The sequence below is a fragment of the Scomber scombrus genome, chromosome 18, assembly GCF_963691925.1.
Source record: "Scomber scombrus chromosome 18, fScoSco1.1, whole genome shotgun sequence".
Taxonomy (NCBI): domain Eukaryota; kingdom Metazoa; phylum Chordata; class Actinopteri; order Scombriformes; family Scombridae; genus Scomber; species Scomber scombrus.
Window position 1 is genome coordinate 18,380,975 of NC_084987.1, and position 22,922 is coordinate 18,403,896.

The 22,922-nt window shown below is 40.2% G+C and overlaps 2 protein-coding genes across 2 annotated transcripts; both read left to right on the forward strand.

Moving 5' to 3' along the window:
* The first annotated feature begins 1,614 nt into the window (after nt 1-1,614).
* LOC134000086 (cytoglobin-1-like) lies at nt 1,615-6,625 on the forward strand. The gene is made up of 3 exons (XM_062439389.1): nt 1,615-1,878; nt 5,040-5,271; nt 6,119-6,625. The coding sequence occupies exons 1-3, from the start codon at nt 1,736-1,738 to the stop codon at nt 6,281-6,283; spliced, it is 540 nt and encodes a 179-aa protein (XP_062295373.1). The 5' UTR covers nt 1,615-1,735; the 3' UTR covers nt 6,284-6,625.
* A 1,095-nt stretch (nt 6,626-7,720) lies between these two features.
* On the forward strand, nt 7,721-22,897 carry LOC134000014 (fas-binding factor 1 homolog). The gene is made up of 31 exons (XM_062439324.1): nt 7,721-7,794; nt 10,701-10,749; nt 13,995-14,025; nt 14,478-14,525; nt 14,618-14,663; nt 14,748-14,817; nt 14,923-14,973; nt 15,078-15,219; nt 15,345-15,425; nt 15,964-16,098; nt 16,201-16,327; nt 16,549-16,703; nt 16,807-16,900; nt 16,999-17,457; nt 17,560-17,625; nt 17,716-17,786; nt 18,479-18,531; nt 18,613-18,660; nt 18,756-18,887; nt 19,027-19,127; nt 19,325-19,531; nt 19,660-19,767; nt 19,929-20,068; nt 20,217-20,335; nt 20,435-20,557; nt 20,658-20,834; nt 21,003-21,179; nt 21,279-21,416; nt 21,525-21,624; nt 21,684-21,838; nt 22,625-22,897. Exons 1-31 carry the CDS (start codon nt 7,721-7,723, stop codon nt 22,706-22,708), a joined length of 3,561 nt encoding a protein of 1,186 aa, XP_062295308.1. The 3' UTR covers nt 22,709-22,897.
* Nucleotides 22,898-22,922: the final 25 nt, after the last annotated feature.

Consider the following 22,922-nt stretch of genomic DNA (forward strand, 5'->3'; position numbering starts at 1 on the left):
CTCCAATTCTCCACTAGATGTCACTACTCATTAGCCCTGATTTCTACACATGGTTATCCCATTACATGTGTAACGTAATCTTTGCTTTCCTAGGGACAGTTGGTTAAAGGTGTGAAATGTATTACACACACACCCACTAGTGTGGGTGTGGGCAAAATATATCTTGGTTCCTCTGCAGAAACATAAGCCAGTAAGAGTTATGTTAATGTGCAATCATTTACCAAGACTCTTTGATCGACTGATCCACAACCACCTAATGTGAGCCTAAATAACTGAATTTAGACCAGATGGTTGGATATTCATAAACCACACAAAATGATCTTAATGATTATTTAAAAAAAATATTATTTATTTATTGGGAGGTACTGTGATGGATACCAATCATTTACATGTATACACTCCAAAGTTACAATGTGCAGTAGGCTTACCAGTCAAAAGTTTGGACACACTCTCCCATTCATTTGAATGAGAAAGTGGGTCCAAACCTTTGACAGGTATTGTACACACTATGATTAGCTTGTATGGTAACTGGATATAATTGTGCCTGTACTGTTAAGGAAGGTGATATCACTGCTTGCAAAAGATTGTTTTGCTTAGTTATCTGAGACGTAGTAATCCCAGTCAACATGAGGTGCGGCTACCTTAAGCACAGTTTTTTTTTCACCCACTTGATTGTTTATGGAATACTTTAAAGGACTCTGTCAATGTTTAACATGAGCCTGTACGCTGCTGACACCTACTGTACATTGAACCTTCTCAGTAAGGGCAGTAAATATTACCTCAATCTTAGGTTTGGTTACAATGTCTGATATCTTTTCACTACTCCCATGTTTTCGATGTTTGCTCTCCTTTGACAGATTCCAGGCTAATTGGCCCTCGCTGTCCAGCCCACATTGAAACTTGAACAAGAACGTTCTCAAGTTTTCAGCTGTGACAACACAAATGAGATATGACTCCCCTCTGATAACCCCTGCCACAACAAAGATGGAAAATGTACGCATTTGTAAAAAGTGCACTGAGAGCTGTGTGAGTCTTTTTAGGGTTTGCGCTTATAATGATAGGATGGTGAAAAATGAACTGAAAGCCCGCTGATATAATCTTATCTTAACAGAAGCATGGACGTCATGCTGTTTAATTTGCAGTCAGCAAAGTTTTTTTTACATTTACGTCCACAGGGCTTTATGAGAAATTCAATATGATTACAGGTTAATCTCCTGGATATTCTAGAATAGTGACTCTGGAGGAGAAGGTAAAGTTGTGCTCCTTTATCTTATTTTAGTCTCATAATCTCACATTGCATCAATGTTCACACATTGCATATATTAAAATTTCTGACCCTTATTAAGGATTTAGGGTATTTGTAAACTCCTATCTCATCATGTTTTTACCAAATGCCACCTACAAAGGTGAGGTGGGCAGAGGGAGAAAGAAAAAGAGAGAGGAGGGAAAGGAGAGTGTAAAAGAGAGAGTACAGAGGCTCCTCCTTGTTCGCTGTGTGTGTTTCTTGTGTTTTTTTCTCAGCCTGTTCTTCACTCACACTCTCACTCAGCAGACTCCGAGGTGAAGAGCAAAGATTCTCACTGAGAAGGCAGAGACAGGGAAACAGATTTTCTATCTCTCTCTCACCAAGAAAGAGACGTAAAAAGGTAGAAGTATAGTTTTTATTTTGAGGGAGGGGGACTCATATTAGCCCTGCCTTCTGCACGTGCTCAGCTCTGCACAACTGTGTTCCTTGATGGAGAGGATGCAGGGAAAGGGAGAGGGGGACCACCTGGAGCAACCAAGCCCGCTGACTGACAAGGAGAGGGTGATGATCCAGGACTCCTGGGCAAAAGTCTACCAGAAGTGTGATGATGCTGGGGTGGCCATACTAGTCAGGTATTTCTTTCATTAGTTTTACTCCCCTGATGTTTTCAATGTAAATGTTGCTTGAGCATAGAATTAGGAAGATATTTATTCTGGACTGACAGAAAACAGTACAAATCTTAGAGTTGGCAAATTTATATTTTCATATTTATCTCCATGTATAATGGTTGTTTATTCATTTATATACACCTTGTTCTTGCTTGTCATAAAAAACTGTATGCACAGTATCTAAATCCTATATTGAGGGACATTTATTAATGTTCTCATCTCTGCAACTTTAATTAGTTCACTTCTGATAGGGTCAAATTAGCATTTTGTTTCTTTCACCTCAGTGATATCATTACACCTGCTGGAGCCACAAGGCCTACTGATGCTTCTCTGTCACACAAAAACTGTATAGATATCTGTCTGTGGGATTATCCCATATCAGAATCATATGTTAGAATGCAGTTGATGCTAAACATAAATGACCTAACTGGATTTATAAGTGTACAGTGTGTCTAAAAGAACACAGTTTCGCAAGTGGTGTTCCCACCTCTCCCCTTCTCTTAATCCTATTTATCAGATAGTAGAGGCAAAGGATAAACATCATAATCCATCGCACAGACATCGTTGGCTCTCAAAAGGTTCCTCCCTTGGAGCAGGTCATGTTTTGAATGCCTATATAGAGGGCCAAGCAACCTACAGCAGCATGATTTCATCATTGGCAGTCAGACCTTTAAAATGTCCCTGATTTTTTTTTTTAAATTTAAGCCAAAGTATTACAGGGTCTTCTGTCACAACGTGTATAACCATTTCATTATATCACTGATTATTCTTCAGGAGTCATTTAAACATCCACTTTGTCTAATAACGGGGGGGCATGTGTTGTTATACTGACAATAATGGGGGGGAAACTGTTACAAAGATCAACCATCTGCAAGGAATTAGCAAGGTGTGACAGCTTTGACTGTCTTTCATGTGTGGCAAGATTTGCTGCATGACACAGCGTGCCTTGATAATCCTTGATGATTGCAGGAGGTGAAAGTTGAAAGGGAGGTTAGCAGCAATACACTTAGATAGTCACCTTTAGTGGATAATTTTTTTTTTTCACGAAAGAATTTCTACTTATTTTATGTCTCCACATTCCTACACAAAGACCCTACAACCTTCAGGAATTTGAAGAATGATGGTTGATCGATAAGCGCGAACATGGCAAATTCTCTATTTGGTTCTAAAAGGGAGAGAGTCTCTTAGCTGAGCCTCAGCTTTCACTTAAAACCTTCAAACTAACTGTCTGCCAGGCAACAGATAACATCCAAAGTAGCGAATTACAGCGCTGTCTCTGAAATTAAAAACTTTGTCTGGATTCAGCTCTTCAGTTTGTCTTGAAGAATAGATAAGGAAGGATTAAAACTCCAATGACCATATAAAATACTAATGAGGCTATTTATATGCAACCACAGGTCATGCTATTACAAGAAAGAAAGATTAAACACTACAGTTCCTCATTAGTTTGCAGTGAAACTAGGAATACTTCACTCCAGCACTTGCAGAGGCACTCCACCAAGAAGTGAAAGATTAAGACAGCACCTCCTTTCCCTCTCCCTTTCCAGACATTTAGATTCACCAGTAAAACTCTTAATAGCATGTTTGTAATTTTTTTTCAACAAAATATTTGCTTCCTTTTTGCGTTGCAGAGAGAGTACGAGATGGGACATTGGGAATAAATAGCCAACAACCAGATGCATTGGCCCTCTTCCCAGACTGTGGGAGGGGGTGAGTTTTTAGGTTCCTCTTTGCTAATTCTCTAAGATACCTCTGAGGGGTCAAGCAGAGAGAAAATCAAAGAAAATGTCTTTGAATTCACTATTTGTTCACAGAAAGAGCACAGCGTAAGTCAGGATGTACAAGGAAATATCAAAATCCTGACTAGGAACTTGTCAAAAACGTGAAGAATATAACATCTATGCCTACTGAAACATATTGTAAAAAACCTCTTTAAACATAAAACAAAAGGAAGGTATCAGGTGAGCTCACAGTAGCCTGAAAAGGCAATGATATACTTTTTTTTTCTTTTCAATTTGCCCCCTCTAATTAGCACATTGTTAGACATTGTGAAGTTGTGCATGATCATGACAGAGCCAATCAGACACCTGAGCCAACAGGTTCACAAGAAGGGAACCACATTTAGAAACAAGGAAGAATATGTGAACCCAGAGGCCAGATTTCTGGTAAATGTTATATAATGTTTGATCTTGATGGATTGATGACAAAATAACAACAGTGAAATAATGGCACACATATCTGGACAGTTATAGTTGATTCATTCTTCAATATCCTAATTAATGAGTCAACTATCACACTGGGTCCACAGGGATGAATCAATTATACAAACCCTGCACTCATTTACAAAGAGTGCTGAGTAAGGATATTATTTTTCTATAACTGCCTAATTTGCTAACAGGTTTATGATAAGATGTTCAGCAATCTAGCACAGTAAAGTTATTACAGTGGGAAGCTCAGAAAAAACCAACTGAGATCAGTTTAAACCAATACATGCATTTATCAAAGCCAAAGCTGAAACAGTTATGAAAGAGAATTCCTCCTTCAGCCTTCAAGAGAAACATCTGTTACAAACGTTTTATCTGATCCTGCAATATTTATTCCTACAATATGAAATGTTAAATGATTTTGAAAATTAAGCAATGGGAAAAAAATTTGATTTTAGATCTTATCATATAATCCCTTCCATAAAAACATAAAGATTAAATCTTATGTTAATGTTCAAATAAGAAATCAACATTTGGCAAAGTGGAGAGGTTTAAGGATTCAATTATTGGCAACTACAAAGTATGCAAAAGTCAATTGAGATACAAGAGGATGTGCTAGTGAACTCATCACAGTTAACATTTATGCAAACTAAGGGGTATCTTGTTATTCTGGTATTAAGCTTGATTCTCTGCAGCTGGATGTTGTGTTTTCACTTAAAATGTATCTTGAAAATGGTTTAAAGCAAACGTTTAAAGTGAAAATATGCAGCACTCTCATGTCAGTACTTTATGTTTACTTATGGTATCTTGCCAGCTCAAAAAAATGAACGGGGGTTTGCAGGCTGAAGGGCAATGAGATTAGTGGAGCCTCCCTGCAGCTGCTCATACTCATATCTCTCATTGAACTATCCTCCTTTACAGGCTGTTTGTGAACTTCCCCTCATCCAAGCAGTACTTCAGCCAGTTCAAGCACATTGAACAGCCGGAGGAGCTGGAGCGGAGTGCCCAGCTTAGGAAGCATGCACACAGAGTCATGAATGCCATCAACACGCTGGTTGAGAGCCTTGACAACTCAGAGAAGGTGGCTTCAGTGTTGAAGCTGGTCGGCAAGGCCCACGCACTCAAACATAAGGTGGAGCCTGTGTACTTCAAGGTAAAGTGAGTGTGAATAAAAAGAACGTACACACACACACACACACACACACACACACACACACACACACACACACACACACACACACACACACACACACACACACACACACACAGACACATTAGGTTAAGGTGAAGGTTAGGATGTTTAAAATCTGTTGGTAAAGTAGAATGCAATGAGAAATTTGTAATTACTAGAGGGCAGAAAGAAGAATCCAAAACATAAATTGTAGAAAAACTTCCAAAAAAACATAACCCTGAAAGCAAAATTATAGCCACTTAGGCACAAGGGGTAAAATTACATAACCCAATGTCTTGATGAAAAAGTAATTTAAAGACAGTGAAAGAGAAGTTGAGTTCCAGAAGTTGAGGAAGTCTATCACCTAGTCCCTATCAAACTTAACGTAAAATGACGTAACGTAATGTAACGTAACCCTAACCCTAACGCAACCAATAGAAAAACAAACAAACATGTGTACCAGCAGAGTCCTTCTTTTTTGCCATCTCTGGTATCCCTCAAGTCCAATATTCATTCCAATTAATAAGTCCAGTATTCAGTGGTGTTTTAGCCTCTTTTGACTTTCCATTCCCTAGGAATGTTCAGTGTTTAATTCTCTTCACTTTATCTTGTCATGCTGAGCATGTAGTGTGCAGTTGATGTGTAGCTGATCACAGTTTGAGGGATAAAATCAACTACATGGATCTTCAAACCAAAACATTTAGCTGAAAGAGGCTGAAAAACCTTGATATGCTGATCCTCAGTATAACTGGCTGATTCACTATTGAAACATGATGCTTAGTGAAACGTTACAGTGTCTTTATTCTGCATTTGTGTGTGTTTTCACCAGATCCTGAGTGGTGTAATATTGGAAGTCCTGGGAGAAGAGTTTCCAGAGGTCGTGACACCAGAGGTGGCTGCAGCATGGACCAAACTCTTGGCTACCATCTACTGTAGTATCACAGCCATCTATGAGGAGGTGGGCTGGACAAAGCTCTCAACCTCAACTGGATGAAGCTTTTAGTCTGTGTTTACTGGACAATGCATACCCAGTGAATTCTAATTGTTGGTCCACAGCCTCATAAGAAAATGATCAATTGGCCTTTGAAGGGAAGCAATGTATCTTTACAGAAATCACACAATCACAGAAATAATATGGGGAAAACATTTTAATGTAATCTACTGTAAGATAATTGTTGGGCTATGGAACATACACTATAAGAACAGGTAGGCTACTCTGCTCTTTCCGTGGCTAGCTGTGTGTGTAAGTGTGCTCATGGATTGGAGGACAAAACAGAAAGTAAAAAACTGTAAGCTCTCCACTATGTTGTTGTACTATTATAAAGGACCAAATCAATTCAAGGGGAGAGCAAAGAAAATGCAACATGAACCCTGCAGTAGATGAGAGGTCACATTTCACTTGGATGTGCCTTCTAACGACTGTGTATATCTAGAAACTGCCATGTAAATACTATTCTTTCTAAATATCATGTGATGTTTTTTCAATGATTCCTTTTATCAGTCTTTATCCCCTTGTGTACACCTTATGGGATATTAAGACATTTTTACATTTTTAACAGTTAACTGTAATGATTGTACATTTTGTCATTATGACTCACCTTTCTATCTGTATTTAACAGCATTTTGAAATAAAAAACGAACAAAGAAAACCCTGTGACACAACGCCTTATCCTTTTAAATTGACAACTGCTTTAAACTAATTCTTCTGCTGTTCTACTCAGGACCGTGTGGACAAAATTAGACCTTTTAATTTCTCTCGCTTGGCCTACTGCTCTCTTATTCTCTGCTTGAGTCAGCAGTGCTAAGTATAAGTGGCTCAGCTGCTGAAAGTCCCTATTTATCCTACTATTCTCTGTCTTTTTCATAATATACTGTAGGAACACTGCACTTGGCCTGCAGGGATGTCATTTAAGGGCCTGGTATATTACACAGCTGCCCCATGATGTTTATAACATTCGGCAAACTAAATTTGAGTACAATAACAATAAATTAGTACTGTCTAGATACCCAGTAATTTGAATTGACTGGTATGTGTTAATCCTTCCTGGAAACATTTGCTGTCATGCTGCAAAGTACTCAAAACCATTTTTTACACAATTCTGCTTTTTCTTAACAAAAATGACAAAAAAATCAAGATTGGTTTGATCTGCTGTGTTGACGACAGGGTGGCATAGTGCTTGTTTTCAGAATAGAAACAAACAGCATGCTCTGTTTGCCTCTTAGTCCTGCCAGCGAGATCTACCCCCTTCCTTGATCCTGACTAATCCTCTGTGCTAATCTCCCCAATCATGAGTGAGGGCCAAGAGGAAAGACAGGAATAGTCCAATTGCACAAACTTTGCCTTTTCCATTCAAGCCTTTCCAATGGGAGCAGAAGTTTCGGTGCTCTAACCACCAGCAGTCCCAAGGTAGGATACCCTGGGAATAGGACCATGTGTACCACCTTGGCGGTCCTCACTGCCATCGCTCTCATCCTGCGGCAAAGATTCTCCAACAAAATCAAACCGTGAGTACTAATCTTTGGATTTTGGCTTTTGATTTTTGATTTCTTGCAACCACTCATAAGTAGAAAAATCTATTTCTGTTATACACATCGAAACTGATATCAAAAGCTGTTTCTACTTTTGTTGAGACTCAGTATTTGTTTAGACTTGTGCAGTCGTGGGAAATTACATTTTCCAATTCTTGACAAATTTCATTGACTTCACTTTTTAAAATAAATTACATAACATACTTCCACCCATGCTTCGAATGAAGCCAGTCCTTACAAGTAACATGACAATATAGGTCGTAAATTCAGTTGGCAAGAACAACTTTTAGTTACAATTGAGTGACAGACGCCATCTATTGGCCGTAGTAATTACAACCTAATGAAGTGACACAGTTGAGATGACGTCTACATGATGTCAAAAAGGGTCATTTCTGTATTAGGAGGTGGCAGGTTGTGTTAATTGTTGGCTGGATAGCTAGGTAGGTCGATGCCAAAAAATAGACTTAGCTGCAGGAGTGCGCAATTCGCATCCTGCTTCCAACCGTGAGTGTAATGTTTTCAACCTCACATTAGGACAGTCTTTAAATAAAGGCAACAATGATTGTTGTGATGTTTACTGGTGCCATGATGACAAAGGTTGCCTAATTTTAAGGAAGTAGTAACTTTAACCCACACCAAACTTAAAGTGTTCTTTTTAAACCAAACGATGATCTTTCCCGAACCCTAACCAAGTAGTTTTTGTGCCTACACTTTACCAGACCTTAAACATAGCGTTGTCACACCAGAAAGCATCATTATTCTTCAACAGTGATTTTAACTGTTTTGGAAAGCACTCATAGAAGCAGCATATTAGAAAACACTACGATGGGCCATTCTGGACTGCATGAGGATGTGTTGTTCAAATATGAACACAAACACGAAAAGAGCATGCTTGTTTCATGTATGGGAGAGAGAGAGAGACTGACGGAAGCAAAGACTCAACTGCATCATTGATTTGAAATCACCACAGCGATTATTATAGGGTTTGCCTTGAGCAACAGTGTGTGAATCAAGTGGCTTGATACATAACAACAGTGTATTCTCGTTGTTTTAATGGAGAGATGAATGGAGGGGAAAGCATCAGAGCTTTTGAGCTCATGGCGACTAATTGACTCAAAGTGCAATCTTCTCAGCCCCCGCGGCCCTGCTTAGCCACTCATACAGCAATGGCAAACAACACCACGTGGCTACAGCACCATGGAGCATGGCAACAGCTAGCTCACACAATTATTTTAATTAACAAACAGCAGCAAGAGTTCACATCCGTTACTAAACTGTTTCCAGATATCTGCGTGTTTAATTGACCATTCCAAGAAGGGAGAGTGTGGATAAATGTCTTGTGTAAAAAATATTGAGTAATATGTTCTTTATCACCCGTCACAGGCAGAAAGACACTACTGAAAGAGAGGTGCCATATATGAAGAGCGATGGAGCAGCAGAAACCCAAAAATGACAGTGAGCATTACTGGGTAAGGAAAAACAAACAATGAAACAATTGAGCAATGCATTACAGAGCCACAGAGGCCTTAAAAGGATACTCAAGTGATTTAGTATTGTACTTCCAAACAGCAGAGGTCAAGATATTTTGATATTCTGAAGCTTTTTCTTTTTTAAATGTGTAGTCTCCACATCTCCAATTATTTATTTATTCATTTTTATATCCAATGCCAACAATTTTTGCAAACACTTCAATATTTAAAAACACTTTAATGTTAAAAAGTGTTTTAAAGGCAAAGTGGTTTATAAAAAAGCAAACATTAATTGCAGCACACAATTTCTAGTCTTCACTAGGATATGACACACTACACACCCATCGATATCTAAAATATACTGTACATAAAAAGCACCTTTTTTTTTGAACTGGCACTAAGTATCTGCACTGGACATCAGTCATGAGATGTGGAATTGTCCAACATTGATACTGAGCTGAGGTAAGAAGACCCTGGAGGGACGAAGCCCCTCAAAAGCCACGGGAAACATTACACATTTGTTTTCACAAGCTGAGTGTTATTTGTCAGGAAGAGCAAAGTGGTATTCATGTGTAAAATTGGTGGAGTTCCCCTTTGAGAATACTAAAAACGTTAACCCTTTATCAAAAAAACAACAAACAAAACATATTCCATGCTAGCACTGTGTTTGGCAGTATTTCATCAACAATTTAGGCCAAATGCTCAATTTAATCAAAGTAGTTGCTTAACAAATCCAATACTAGAAATGCACATACTAAGGAAAGCAATAGTGTATAAGAATAAATTGTAAAATCTGAAATAAGTTATAAAAATACTGCCTATAAACTGTACCAAAGACTTAAAGCCAAAATCAACACTCCAAAGCTGAGAATTGCAGTGGGAGAAAAAGAGACAGGATCCAGATGGACAAAGAGAAATTGACAGTTGTGTGGAAGTTGTGTGTGTTTTGTGCTAGCAGGGGGGTTGCGGAAGGGGTCTGGAGCCCCAGACAAGGGGAGAAAGTGGAGCAGTGGAGCATGTTACAGAGGCACAGATGCATAAAGAGCTAAGATGCCTGCCCCACATTTAGCTTTTAAGCACTGACTGCCACACTGTTAACACTAAATGATTCAGAGGCAGAACAACAATTCATCATCTCTTTGGAGGGTTATTATAAATACATTACCTCCCCACAACTGCACCATTTAACGCAGCTGTAAGGAACCTTAATATGAAGTAATAAACTCACTGACCATTTCACCTGCTGTAACCACCACAGAGGTTTCTTGCAGGTCATTCTTCCATTTGTTATCTGTTTTATGGTGGTAAGAGGATTTACTTGAGTCAGGATGATTTATTTGTTTATACTTTTTTTCCCCTGAATCACTCATGACTTTGCACCTCAGCTTTCACTTCCTTTGTGCTCCCCTGCAGATGTGAACTAAGATCAGTGAGCCAACATCTCAAGTCTGGTGAGCATGAGGTGAGCTCTGTCGTCTGTCATATTGTACCTAGAATACACCGGAAAATGGACCAAATGTTGATAATGTGTATTTGTTTTGTGTTCTTGTTTAAGTGGCCTCTGCTAGCAAGACTTTCTTCCCCCCCGGATTCTACAGTAGAGATTTCCTGTCATCTTTTGTTGATCTCTCTCATTGATCTGCTTCTGATTCATCTTTGCTTGACAACTGTCTCCAAGACTCACACCAAATATATGAAAAAAGTGGGCTACAGAATCAATTAAGCCTGTTTTGGTCTGTCCTGCAGATGCTCGCGTTACTGCAACAGGAAACAAAATCTATGTGACTCTTGGTAAATTCCAGCTTACAAGATGAACCTGATAAATGTTTTCATCATGACAGCTGAATTTACAACACATTGTTGTCTGATTGAGAAACAAACGTTACTTTGAAGTACAATACACGCTCAAAGATTAAGTAATAAAACATGTTCTGTGCCTCTATATATAGATGTATAAAAAACAGAGTTATTTCTTTTACTTCCCTGTTTTGCCCGCTTTTAGCAAAATGTGATAATTGGTGTTTAATGTATGTATGAGGACAGAGTGAGCTGAAATGAATGTTTCTGAAATAGTAGCTGCTCGTATCACCTCATAAGTGACCTGAATTCTTCTGAAATAGGAGCTAAAGGCAAGCATTGTACTGTACAATATACTGTATGGTAGGTAGGGCCAAACCTATGAATTCCTTAAAGGTTTAATTTCTCCTCACAGGGGAAGCCCACTGTCTAAATAAAGCAATGATTTGCACCTCTGTTCTGATGAGTACTCCTTTAAATTATAATAGATTCTGCCTCAACTTGTTAATGAGGTTGATGTGCTGATTTCTGAGACAGTTTCCATCTGCACTTTTGCTTTAAAAACAATTCTGATCTCTAAAAACATGAGTGAACAAATTTAGCAGTTTCCTGCCTTGATGAGATTACTGTTTGTAGATCTTTAGTGCGCACACACACACACACACACATACACACACAAACACACACACACACGCAAGTCCTAAATATTGATAAAGGGCACGAAACAGCTAATCCTCAGTCATCACAGTTATCTACAAGATTCCAGGGAAAAGTTGATCCCATAGCTTACATTATAAAATAATTTACTATGAATCATCACTTGCATGTGTGTTTATGAAACTGTGCTGATAGTTCAAGAGAAGTTTTTGTGCTGTTGTTTTTAATCTGTTAAAATAATCGTGGGTTTGAAATTCTGTCTACACAAATGTGGCTTGACAGTGGAGGACTTATTTGCTCAAACATGAAATACAGTGTGTTTTGATGTAAAGACCCCACTTTCTTGTAAGTCCCCACTACTATGAACTAAAATATTCAATGACAAATGCTTGTTCGCTATACAACAAACATGATGAATAGAAAAAATAAAATCAACCAATGCTGGCACATCTGTCTAATCCCAACATTGAAATTCCTCAACCTTCGTGTCGTCCTCCTGGGTCAAATTGACCCCGTCTGTTTTGACTGTTCCGTCTTTCCTCCCTTCCTTCTTCTCTCTTTCTTTCCTTTCTCTCTTTTTCTCCCGTCCTTCTTTCCTTCCTCCTTCCCCCTTTCTTCCTTCCTTCTTCCCTTCGTTCTTCTCTTTCTTTCCTCCCCCTACCTGCCTCCCAACCCCTGTCCTTCTTTCCTTCCTTCCTCCCTTCCTCTTTTCCTTTCTCCCGCCCACCCTCCCTTCTTTCCTCCCTCCCTCCTACCTTCCTTCCTCCCGTCTTCCTTCCTTCCTCCCTCCCTCCTTTCCTTCCTTATTCCTTCCTCCCTCCTTTCCTTCCTTCTTCCTCCCTTCTTTCCTCCTTTCTATCCTTCTTCCTCCCTCCTTTCCTTCCGTCTTTCTTCCTTCCTTCCTTCTTCCCTCCCTCCTTTCCTTGACTCGAGGACAACAGGAGGGTTAAAAGCCTGAAAGCCTGGAGCCTGATGAAGAATGGTGTCATTAAGTCAAACTTTGAGCAATGTGCTCACTGAAGGGTGATTTGCCTAGTTATGATTGTGCTGATTAAGAGTACAACATCAGGCCTAGACCTCACTAAATTAAATATAGGCTACAGATGATAAATTATTAAGCTCTTCAGTTTTGTTGTGACTGATTTGCTTTGACTCACTTTGTGAACTCTGATGCCACCTGGTGGTAAAGTGGTTTAATAGCTTTCACAAAGTAAGCAAGCAGGTGAAGTTATCAAAGAAAGTCCAAACGAGGTAACTTCAATACTTCACAATCCCCCCAAACAAACACCCCTTTGTAGATATGTTTAGCCATGCTAGGCATGGAGGGATGGTAATGTTGGTATGTCGGTTGATCCACCACTTTGTCCAGACTGAAATATCTAAACAACAATTAGATGGATTGCCATGAAATTTTGTAAGGATGTGCATGGTCCCCAGATGGTGCACCTGTGTGCTAATGATTACATGTTAACATGGCAACAAGTTACACTAATGATGAACATGGTAACCGTCATACCATACCCAGAATACCATGTGGTCTTCCATGCGTGTTCCCTGAAGGGTTGCTGAAAACTACACTACCCATAATGCGTTGAGACATAAACAGGAAACGAACGTGTCGCGCCGGTTCGGGGTTGGTAAGGTTATGAATTTGCTGAGCTAAATCAAACATTGAAGCTTGCGCTTAAAACTAAATTTAAGAAAAACTCTACAATGCTAATCGTTAAGTCTGTGCTTCAGTAATGAATTAGCTTATGTGCGCAATACGGCTAATAAACACCCGTGTGTGTATGTGTGTGTGTATGTATAAGATGTGTAGCGGCGCTGATTCATTTTAACGTTACTTCAAGTCAGCTGGCTAATTTCAAAATGACAAGCGTCGATATTAAATACAGTTGTATTTAAAAGCATGAAACAGTGCGACTTTTAGACATATTGACTTACTAACCACAGCATTGAGTCCTCAACATGAAAACTCTAACAGAGTGGTTACCAATGGAGACGGAGACGCCTAATCAGATTTAACGAACCGGCGGCTACCAGCAGAGATTCAACATGGTGAGTCAGTCAGACTTCTGCCACCGTCAACATTTTAAGATCTATCGTAGTTAACATCATTCTTTAACAAGTTAAATGCATGTTTTCAGCCTCGTTGTGTATGTATAGAGTGATATTTGCTTCAGACCCAGAAATTATGTAGACCAAGTTAATCTATCCCAGCTGTAAAATAACCCTTTTCATCCATATTTACAGGCTTCAAAGCCGAAGGGAAAAGCATCCAAAAGTAAGTTAATCCAATGTTATATGAATGCTACACTGCTGCATCATTTGAACTCTGCAGGAGTTTATTTTTTTAGACCCCCAAAACACACCTTTGTCTTTACAGACTTTACAATCTGTAAAGCATATGACACTATATATCCTTATCAGGCTATCTGGGTTTATTAGGAGGATCCTTCTTCCAGATCAGAGAGGCATGCAGTTGAATGTGCAGAGCAGTAAGGAGATTGAAAGAGTAGTATTTTGATATAAAAACACATAGTAGAATCAAAGACTACATAATAGCAATGGTATAAGTATTAGTTAGTAATACAGTATACAACCCGACATGTCAGAGCTGGTAACTAATATAACCAAAATTCAGCATACACACAAAAGACAAGGTATGCTTAAATGTAATAAGTTCCAAGCTTGTGTAAAAGTGTATCCCCCTCTCCCTCCATTGTTTTCCCCAAGGTCTCTTTGAAGATGATGATTTGCTTGACAGTTTATTTGCTGACGAAAGTAAGTGAGACCAGTTCTGCAGTTTTATATGGTACTATCACTGTGAAAGATTCATGTGTTTTGATATTTTCTGGTTACAATTTACTCACCAGAACACCCGGTGAGAGGGAAATCAGCTCGTGGCGGATCAGCAAATCAGTAAGTTGGATGAATAATAGAGTTACGCACTGTTAGTTATCATTTTTCACTCCTGTTTGCAAATAAAATGTGTTTCTTCTCCAGCTCATCCGTCTCTGATAACATCTTCAGTATGCTAGCGGAGGAGGTGAAGAAGGATGGTGAGGACGCTGAGGTATGTAAACGGAGATGTGAAACATACATGCATGTATACATTTACGGTCCCTTTTTTTATAGAATTTTATCCTCCTCTTGTTATTATTTTTTATTCTTGTTAAAGGACTCTGATGTCTCGGCAGCAGATCCTGATGACATACTGAAGAACATGAAGGTTGGATTATAAAAATGTGGAAAAGCAGAGACAAAGCTGTTTTGTTGTCGTTTCATGGCCACAGTTTCACTGCCAGTGCCTCTTGTTTTTCTATCCTCGTACAGGACATGGATGATATGGATGCTGACCTTTTTCCATCAAAGAAAAAAACAAGTTCAGCTCCTGCACAAACAAAACCGTCTGGTAATGAAGGGCCAAAGAAAGACTCTGCTGCATTAGAAAGTAATGTAAAACCAGAGGGAGCAGGTAATTCAGTACAAAGTGTTCTTGCATAAATTATTTCTCATTATTAGCCTCACATTATAATTATCTTTGAAGTTTACTTTGTAAGCAGCAATCAGAGAGAGTTGTGTCTCCCCAACTTCACTCAGATGAACCCGGCAAAGGAGGCAAGAAGCCAAACTCTGCTCCTTCATCCACAGCACGCAACTACAAGAAGTTCACTTTCTCTGGTGAGCGAGCCTCTTGTTTTCGCACACCTCTGAGATCATGCTTCATGTGACTCAACAGGAGAGAAAAATTGTGTTTACTGATAACTCTGCTGTGTTTTTCTCAAATTGCTGCATGAGTTCAGACATTGATTTTGATGATGAAGATCTTGGTCCGAGTCCTGACGCTAAAGGTGCAGCGGTGTTTTTAAAAAGTGATGATAGATTGATATCCCACCCAAATAAATGCCATATAATACCTCACTGCCACTAATCAGAGCCTCAAAACTCAACATATTTTAATACCAAAATGAACCATGAAGAGCTTTACACAATAACATTTTTTAGCAATGTTATTTTATTAGAGTGGTGTAAATTGTGCAGGTGTGCCTAATAAACTGGTAGCATAGTATATACTGTTAGATGTATTTGAACGTGTGTGTTTTTTTGAATGTGAATAATCCTTAGTATTTACAGTAAGTAATATAAATCTACCCATATTTTTATAGCTTGGTGTCCAAACACAGTATGAAAACGGTAAATAATCTTATTTCCTCTGCAGATGTAGACGACCCCCTGGATGACCTGCTTGATGACTTGTTTCCAGATGAAACCAAAGCAGAATCTAAATCTGGTGTGCAGCTGGCCAAACCTGAAAAGTCGGTGCCATCTCCTGCAGCGTCTCCTATCCTAAGGAGTGAAACAAGTGAGCCGTAAAGTTTTCCACAGTCTTTACTTTTCATTTTTCCATGTGGTCACCATACACTGAAGTACAATGTGTGTGTGTATGCGTTTTTAGCTAATGCAACAAAAAAGCGAGGTGATCTTACATTTGAGGATGATAAGGATGACCTGATGGATGCACTTGGATTCGACAGTGATAAAAACAAGACGAAAGAGAATGCGCTTTGGACCAACAGGGAAAGGTACCAGATTTGATTTTACTCTCACTGTCTCACTCTTATTGTGGTCCTTATTTATAGAGCTAGAATGATAAATAATTAGTGCTTTAGGGCAGCTGAAAAACAAAGCCAATGTTTATACAAAACAAAATCTTTGCTTTGCCTTCATTTGTTCTTACAAAGAAGTCTAATTTTTGCATCTTAACATGACATATTGTGTGTTATGTTGTTGTGTTTAATGTCAGAAGTGAGCAGCCTCAGAGAGCTCGTACTCGGCTTGATGAAATTCTGGAGAGTTTGACTTCACCTCGTCTTCTTGAGCGACCACCCACGGGTGAGAGGAAGGACCAGCCTCAGTCTCAAGACAAGCAGCAGCAGGAGAAGACCTCCAGTGTGAAACGTAACAAAGCAGCACTGTCTCCTGCTTAGCATAGCGATGTGCAATCACTGATTTAAAGGAAAGACATGAAACCAGTTTTTCTCTTTTTTTAACCATTTATCAGAGCCATTGTTAGAGGATGACCTCACATTTGGATCTTATCAGCCCACATTGGTATCCACCCCTGAAGGGCGCCAGTCCCGTAGGCAGTCTGTCAGGTGTGTGTGAAGTCTAATCAGTGTGTATTACAGTAATTGTTGCCTGCCTTGATGAACTGCACAAAATAGGTACATGACACTTTTTTGTGTATCATCAGATTTTCTACAGAGGATGTCAGTGCCTCCACCCCAGAGAAGAAACCAAAACCCACTACCCCCACCTCCACTCGATCCCGCAACTCAGCTGATTGGCTAGGCCTCAAAACAAACGATGACTACGTAGATGATGATGCCAAAGAGAAAAAGACGTTCATAGAGTCTCCAAAGGCTCCATCTTCCCCACTATTAGAGAGAAAGCCGTTGCTGACAGGTGGTCATGCCGCATCTGCTGTAAAATTGCCAGCAGACACCTCGGCTCAATCTGAAAACATCGCCAAAAAAACTAAGCCAGAGGTCTCAAGAAGCCAGAAGAAAGAAGAGGAGGAGGACGACGACTGGTTATCAGGAGCACTGAGCAGAAAGAAGACTCTGGCAGTTTCAAACTCTGAAGCAAAAAGCTCCAAGCAGGAAGACTCTCTAGGCCTGGGAGAAGAAGGGGATTTGGAGTCATTTGTAAGGTACTGTGGAAAGCATGCATAACAGTAAAGGCAATACTTCATCCAGTGACAGAAGGTACTCTTGTTCCCTTTTACTAAATGATTACCTGCTCTTGTTTTCAGTAAGCCGGTCACATCACAAGCTGCCAGGAGCAGAGATGACACTCTTGCGTCCGTCAAAGAAACTAGGTAGGATTTCCATGTAAATTCAATGCAAATGACAATATGCAGGTTTTGGATGCTTTCCTGTTTTTTTCATTCTTGTTTTATGTTGTGCAGCAACACTTTTCTGGGACAGCCAAGTCCTGCTGCTCACTCCACCCCTGTCAGAGATGAGAAGACCAAACAAGGTATTCACTCAGTTGCCCAGTGATTCATCCAAATAACTACTCCTCATTAAATTTTATAATAGGATAAATAAAAGATGTATAACAGCCATATTTTTCAAAGACATGTTCCTCCCGAAACCTACAAGCCTTCCTCTCTTATCAACCACACTAATACTTCATTCATCTTGTATCATGTCATGCTCATAATCTCAGCAAATCATCAACTCACATTGTACTGAATCTACCCCTCATACAGTTATAATTCCAACTTCCCCCATAAATCCACCACATTCCCTACCTGTACTTACAGAGGATACACCCACCGCTGAGCATCACCTCCCTCCCACCATATTATCCTCCTCACCGACAGCTCTAGACTTTGGACAAACTCTTAGTCCGTCTCATCCTTCAGATTACCCTCCTCAATCTACCGCTACAATGCCAGTCGCTGCTGCTAGTATTAGCCTCCCTCAGCCCCACCACTTCCCATCCAATAAGGAATCCAGGGTGCGAGGAGGGCCCAGGCACGTTATGGATGAAACCCAGCAACCGCTGACATTTTCCAACCCTATTTCTACTGTACTACCTGGATCAATAGGGTGTAGGTAATTTTAGGGAAATATGAAGTTTTAGACACAACAGCATTTTGTCACTAATGCTTTAGTACCCAATGTGAGCAGTATGATTGTTACTCATGTGTGCTTTCTTTCCAGCAGTTCCACCGCAAAACCAAATGCAAAACATGCCAACAGCTGTACAACAACAGGTATTATTGTTTTCCTGCAGTCATTATTTGGGAAAAGCTCTAATAAGCCTTTTTTTAATCCCTTCATTATCTTCTGAACAGGTGACATTTTCAGAAGACAGTCTGCAGCAGCTGTTACTGCAACAGCAGGTAACCAACTTACCTCTACTTGCGAGTGTATTGAAAAATGTAAGAACATATGTATCACTTGGTTTGTTCTCAACGTGGCTGCTCTCCTCCTAAAGTTGATGCAGACTCAGTTGCTGGGTCTCGGGGGTGTCGTGGACGCAGGCGCGCTGCAGAGACTTAAAGAGAAAGAGCAGCAACCTGGAGATCATCAGGCTTTACAGGCTCGCATCATTCAGCTGGAAGGACAGGTACATGAATGCTCTTGCTGTGACGAGAGGAGTACATAACTATACTGATGTAGTGTGTCCCTGCTGTATTTATAGGAAGGGATAATAACCGTCACAACTGCCTTTTCCTAGCCTGAAACTGCTATTTGTTATTGTTCAGGTGAAGACCCTGCAGCTGGAGCGAGACCAAGGCCAGATGTTGCTAGAGAGTGTCCAGCAGCGGCATGAAAAGGATATGGAACTCATGGAGAACGCACACAAGTAGTTTATTCCCAGAGCTTGCCAGACCTCATTCTGAAAATCATTGTATACTGTCTGCACGCACATGCACATATGTGTAGTGCAGATGTGCAGCACCCATGTACACGTTTAACATGCATTATGCATACCTTCTGGTATTTCAAGCAGCTTATGTGTGTCTGTATGCTTAACACGCAAGTATTTCTGTGCGAAATCAGGGCTCGCGTGAAGCTGCTCGAGGAATCGGCAGCCCAGAGGGAGACACGAGCGCAGCAGGAGTGTGAAGACCTAATGGAACGCCTGGCCACAGCAACACGATCTGCTGAGCAGGAGCGTACGGAGCTGCAGGCTCAGTACCAGCGGAAACTGGCCCAGGCCCAGCAGGACAGAGACCGTGAGGTGGAGAGGCTCAGAGATCTTCAGAGGTAAACCTGGCTCATTCTTGGTGTGACATAATTAATGAGTACAGCCCATGAAGGTGTTACATGGGTCATGAGAAAATCAATAGATAAAGAAAATATTTTTATAATATTTCTCCTACTTTGCCATCAAGGAAATCCATCTTGGAAATGAAGAAAGACCACGAGGACCAGGTCCAGAGACTGAAGAAGTTAAAAGATGAAGAGATTGATGCGGTTACAAGTGCGACATCTCAGACCAGGTGGGTTAATTTCATGGGACAGTTCCACTCCCATTTTAAATGAAAAAACAACAGCGTCATATTTTTTTTAGTTTAACTTAAAAGTGAGCATGGAATTTCCTATTTTTATATTGCTTATTTTTCTTATCAACACTGATTTTCAACAATCACTCTTTGTCCAGGTCTCTTACAGTGATGATCGAGCAGATGGAGCAGTTTTCCTCTCGGCTGGGAGAGCTCTCTTCTCGAGTGGAGAGCACACATGAACACACAGCCCAAGGCTTGGAGCAGGGGGCGCGGCACAGAGATGAGCAGCTTCGAAGTACTTCATACACCCCACACACACACACACAAACACACACTTACACTATTAACAGGATGTACAAATAGGTCAAGATACAAGCAGTCTGAGAGCATAGTTGTATCACATTGCAATTGGGTTAAAGTCATTCTTTAAATGTATGTTTCAGTAACGCAAGGCCGTCTGGCCCAGCAGCAGAAAGCCATGGTGGAGGAGAGAGCTTACCTCAAGGAAATAATTTCCAGGATGGACACTCAGCTCAATGAGCAGCAGAGACAGCTTGAGAAGGTCAGAAATCAATGGCAGACTATTTTAGGCTACCTGCAGTTGCTTAGAAATGGCATCATTGCACAAATATATACATGAACAAGTTTTTGTATGCTTCAGGAACGCTGGAAGGTGACAGCAGAGCAGGCAAAGGCAGAGTCAACCCAAAGAGGCCTGGAAGACGAGCGGCGTTCCTTTAATATGCAGATTAACATGGAGAGAGAGGAGCTGGAAAGAGCCAAGGTGAGGCCGACAAATATTAGTTTAGATAGTGGACAAAAGCTGAATCTTGATTCCATGAGTCTCCTCCTTACCTCTCCTGTCTGTCTCTCTATTATATCAGAACGCATTACTGGAGGAGCAGAAGTCAGTGATGCACCTCTGTACGGAGGAGAGAAGGAAGCTGGCAGCAGAGTGGGTCCACTTCCACGCCCAGGAGAAGCAGAGGCATGAGAGGACTGAACGTGAGGTCAGCAGTCTCCTAGACAAAAGAGAGGGCTCAATCATCAGTCTGGCACAGGTGAGCTTTGCTGCAACTGGTTTTTGACAATCTTGATAGGATGATGTTTATTTGACTAAATATAGCAGAATATATTTCAGTAAATTTAGCTTTCCCACCATGACATACAGGATCCTTAATATCCTAAGCATTCAGGAATGACTGTCTTTTTCTTGGTTTCTGTTGTAGGACCAAGCTGACCTGAAGCTTCGCACTGCAGAGCTGAAACAGAAGGAGATCGCTGTGGCTCAGGAGAGAGAGACTCTGGAAATACTAAGAGAGGAAGTGGACAAGGACAAAGAGAGAATAAGCAGCACTGCTTTGAGACTCAAAACACGTGCCCAGGAAGTGGAGGCTTTCAGCAAGGTAAATTAGCCCCACACTGACCTCTATGTATTGGAGTAGGACTCTTATGCACCTGTGGAGTATGTAGCAGTCAATGTACTTGGAACGTGGTCTTTGCAGCTTGCTGCAGAGAAGTACGAGGAGGGAGAGCGAGCCTTGCAGGAGGCTCAACGTTTGGAGGCCGAGCACGAGACGAGACTCAGAAATATCCATTCCCAAACGGAGAGGCTGAGGCAGCATGAGCAACGCATCCTTCAGGTGTGTTAGTCAGTTACTCTTCAGATTGTGCTTCCACACTACAAAACTAAATATGAACGGGACATATGTGGTAACTACCTGGAAGCACCTAAACACTCTTTGTTATAGGATCAAATGCAGTTAAATCATCTGCAGAAGGAGACTGAGAAGCTGAGACAGGACCCTCCCATCACCTCTTTACCACTAATGATCCCACCCGTTTTACAAGGTGATGTAGACTCAAGACTAGTTTCTTGTATTGGGTAAAAATAAATTCAGAATGCAAAGTTCAACAATTATGTTCATATGCAGACTCAGGTTCAGTGATGCCAAACCCTGAGCTGGCATCAACCCTCAATGTTCCCCCTCCAGCTTTGTTGTCCAACTCTCAGTCTATGGCACTTCAGGCAAGTCTGGCTCTGTGGAAGTACACTGGAGAAAGGGTAAGCACTGCTTAAGATGTTACAAACCCCGAAAGTCAAAGTAATGACAGTAATTTCAAAAATGTTTTCAAAATGTAGCTCATATGTTCAAAGCTGTTGCAAAGTATTTATTTTTATTGGCTCATTTACTTCTAAAGGTGCTTGCTTTAAGAGAGAATGTAAGTCACAGAAATAGCACTTATACACATTTTAGGTACATTAAGCTATACTAGATGTTAAAGCTATTACATTATATGCAAATAGTGCATAAACATATGACCACCACCCACGAAGAACTGTATTTTCCAACCATCAGCTGAACTGTTTCAAATGTCCATTTGTTTGACTGAATAATCAGCTCATGTGCTAGTGAAAAAAAAACCATTAAAACTAAGCTATTACAACTCATTATACTGAGAACATTTAACTCCACAAGAGATGGTTGCCGTTTAAAATGACCATGACTGAGTAGCCTACTGGTTAATATACGTTCCACATAACCATCAATACTACTTTCAGGTTTGGTAACAAGTCTTTGTCACTGTACTGAACACCACAAATGCTGTGCCCCCATCCAAGAAACAAACATGTAGGTTGTTAGAAAAGGTTTTATTGTAAATGTGAAGTTGAATTACAATTTAAGTAATGTGTTGTGGCTCCTCCACAATAACACCAGCTTTTCAGCACATGCACACTTACAGGGCCAGTAGTCTTATTTACTTTCTCAAATTTGTCATGAAATATCCTTAAACATTTTTTAAATGTTTAAATTTTTGTCCTGAGTAACTAGTTTTTCCCTGCAAACAGGACCGTGAATACCTCCAAGAAGAACAGATCTTCCTTGACAATTTGAAGAAGAAATCGTATAAATTATCTTTCAACAAAAACTGACCAAGATGTGCTGGACCCTCACAGATGGATTCGTGTTACTTTTAAAATGTGCCAATTACTTGAATTTTATACAGTGTTTTTTTTCTCCGTTTTATTAAACTTTTTATTCCATCAAACTCTGCTTAACATTTGTGTGGCATCAGAGATCTGGTTCTTATCCATGCTGCTGTTGCGTTAGATCCACATCGACTTCATCTGAAAGATACACAAAAAA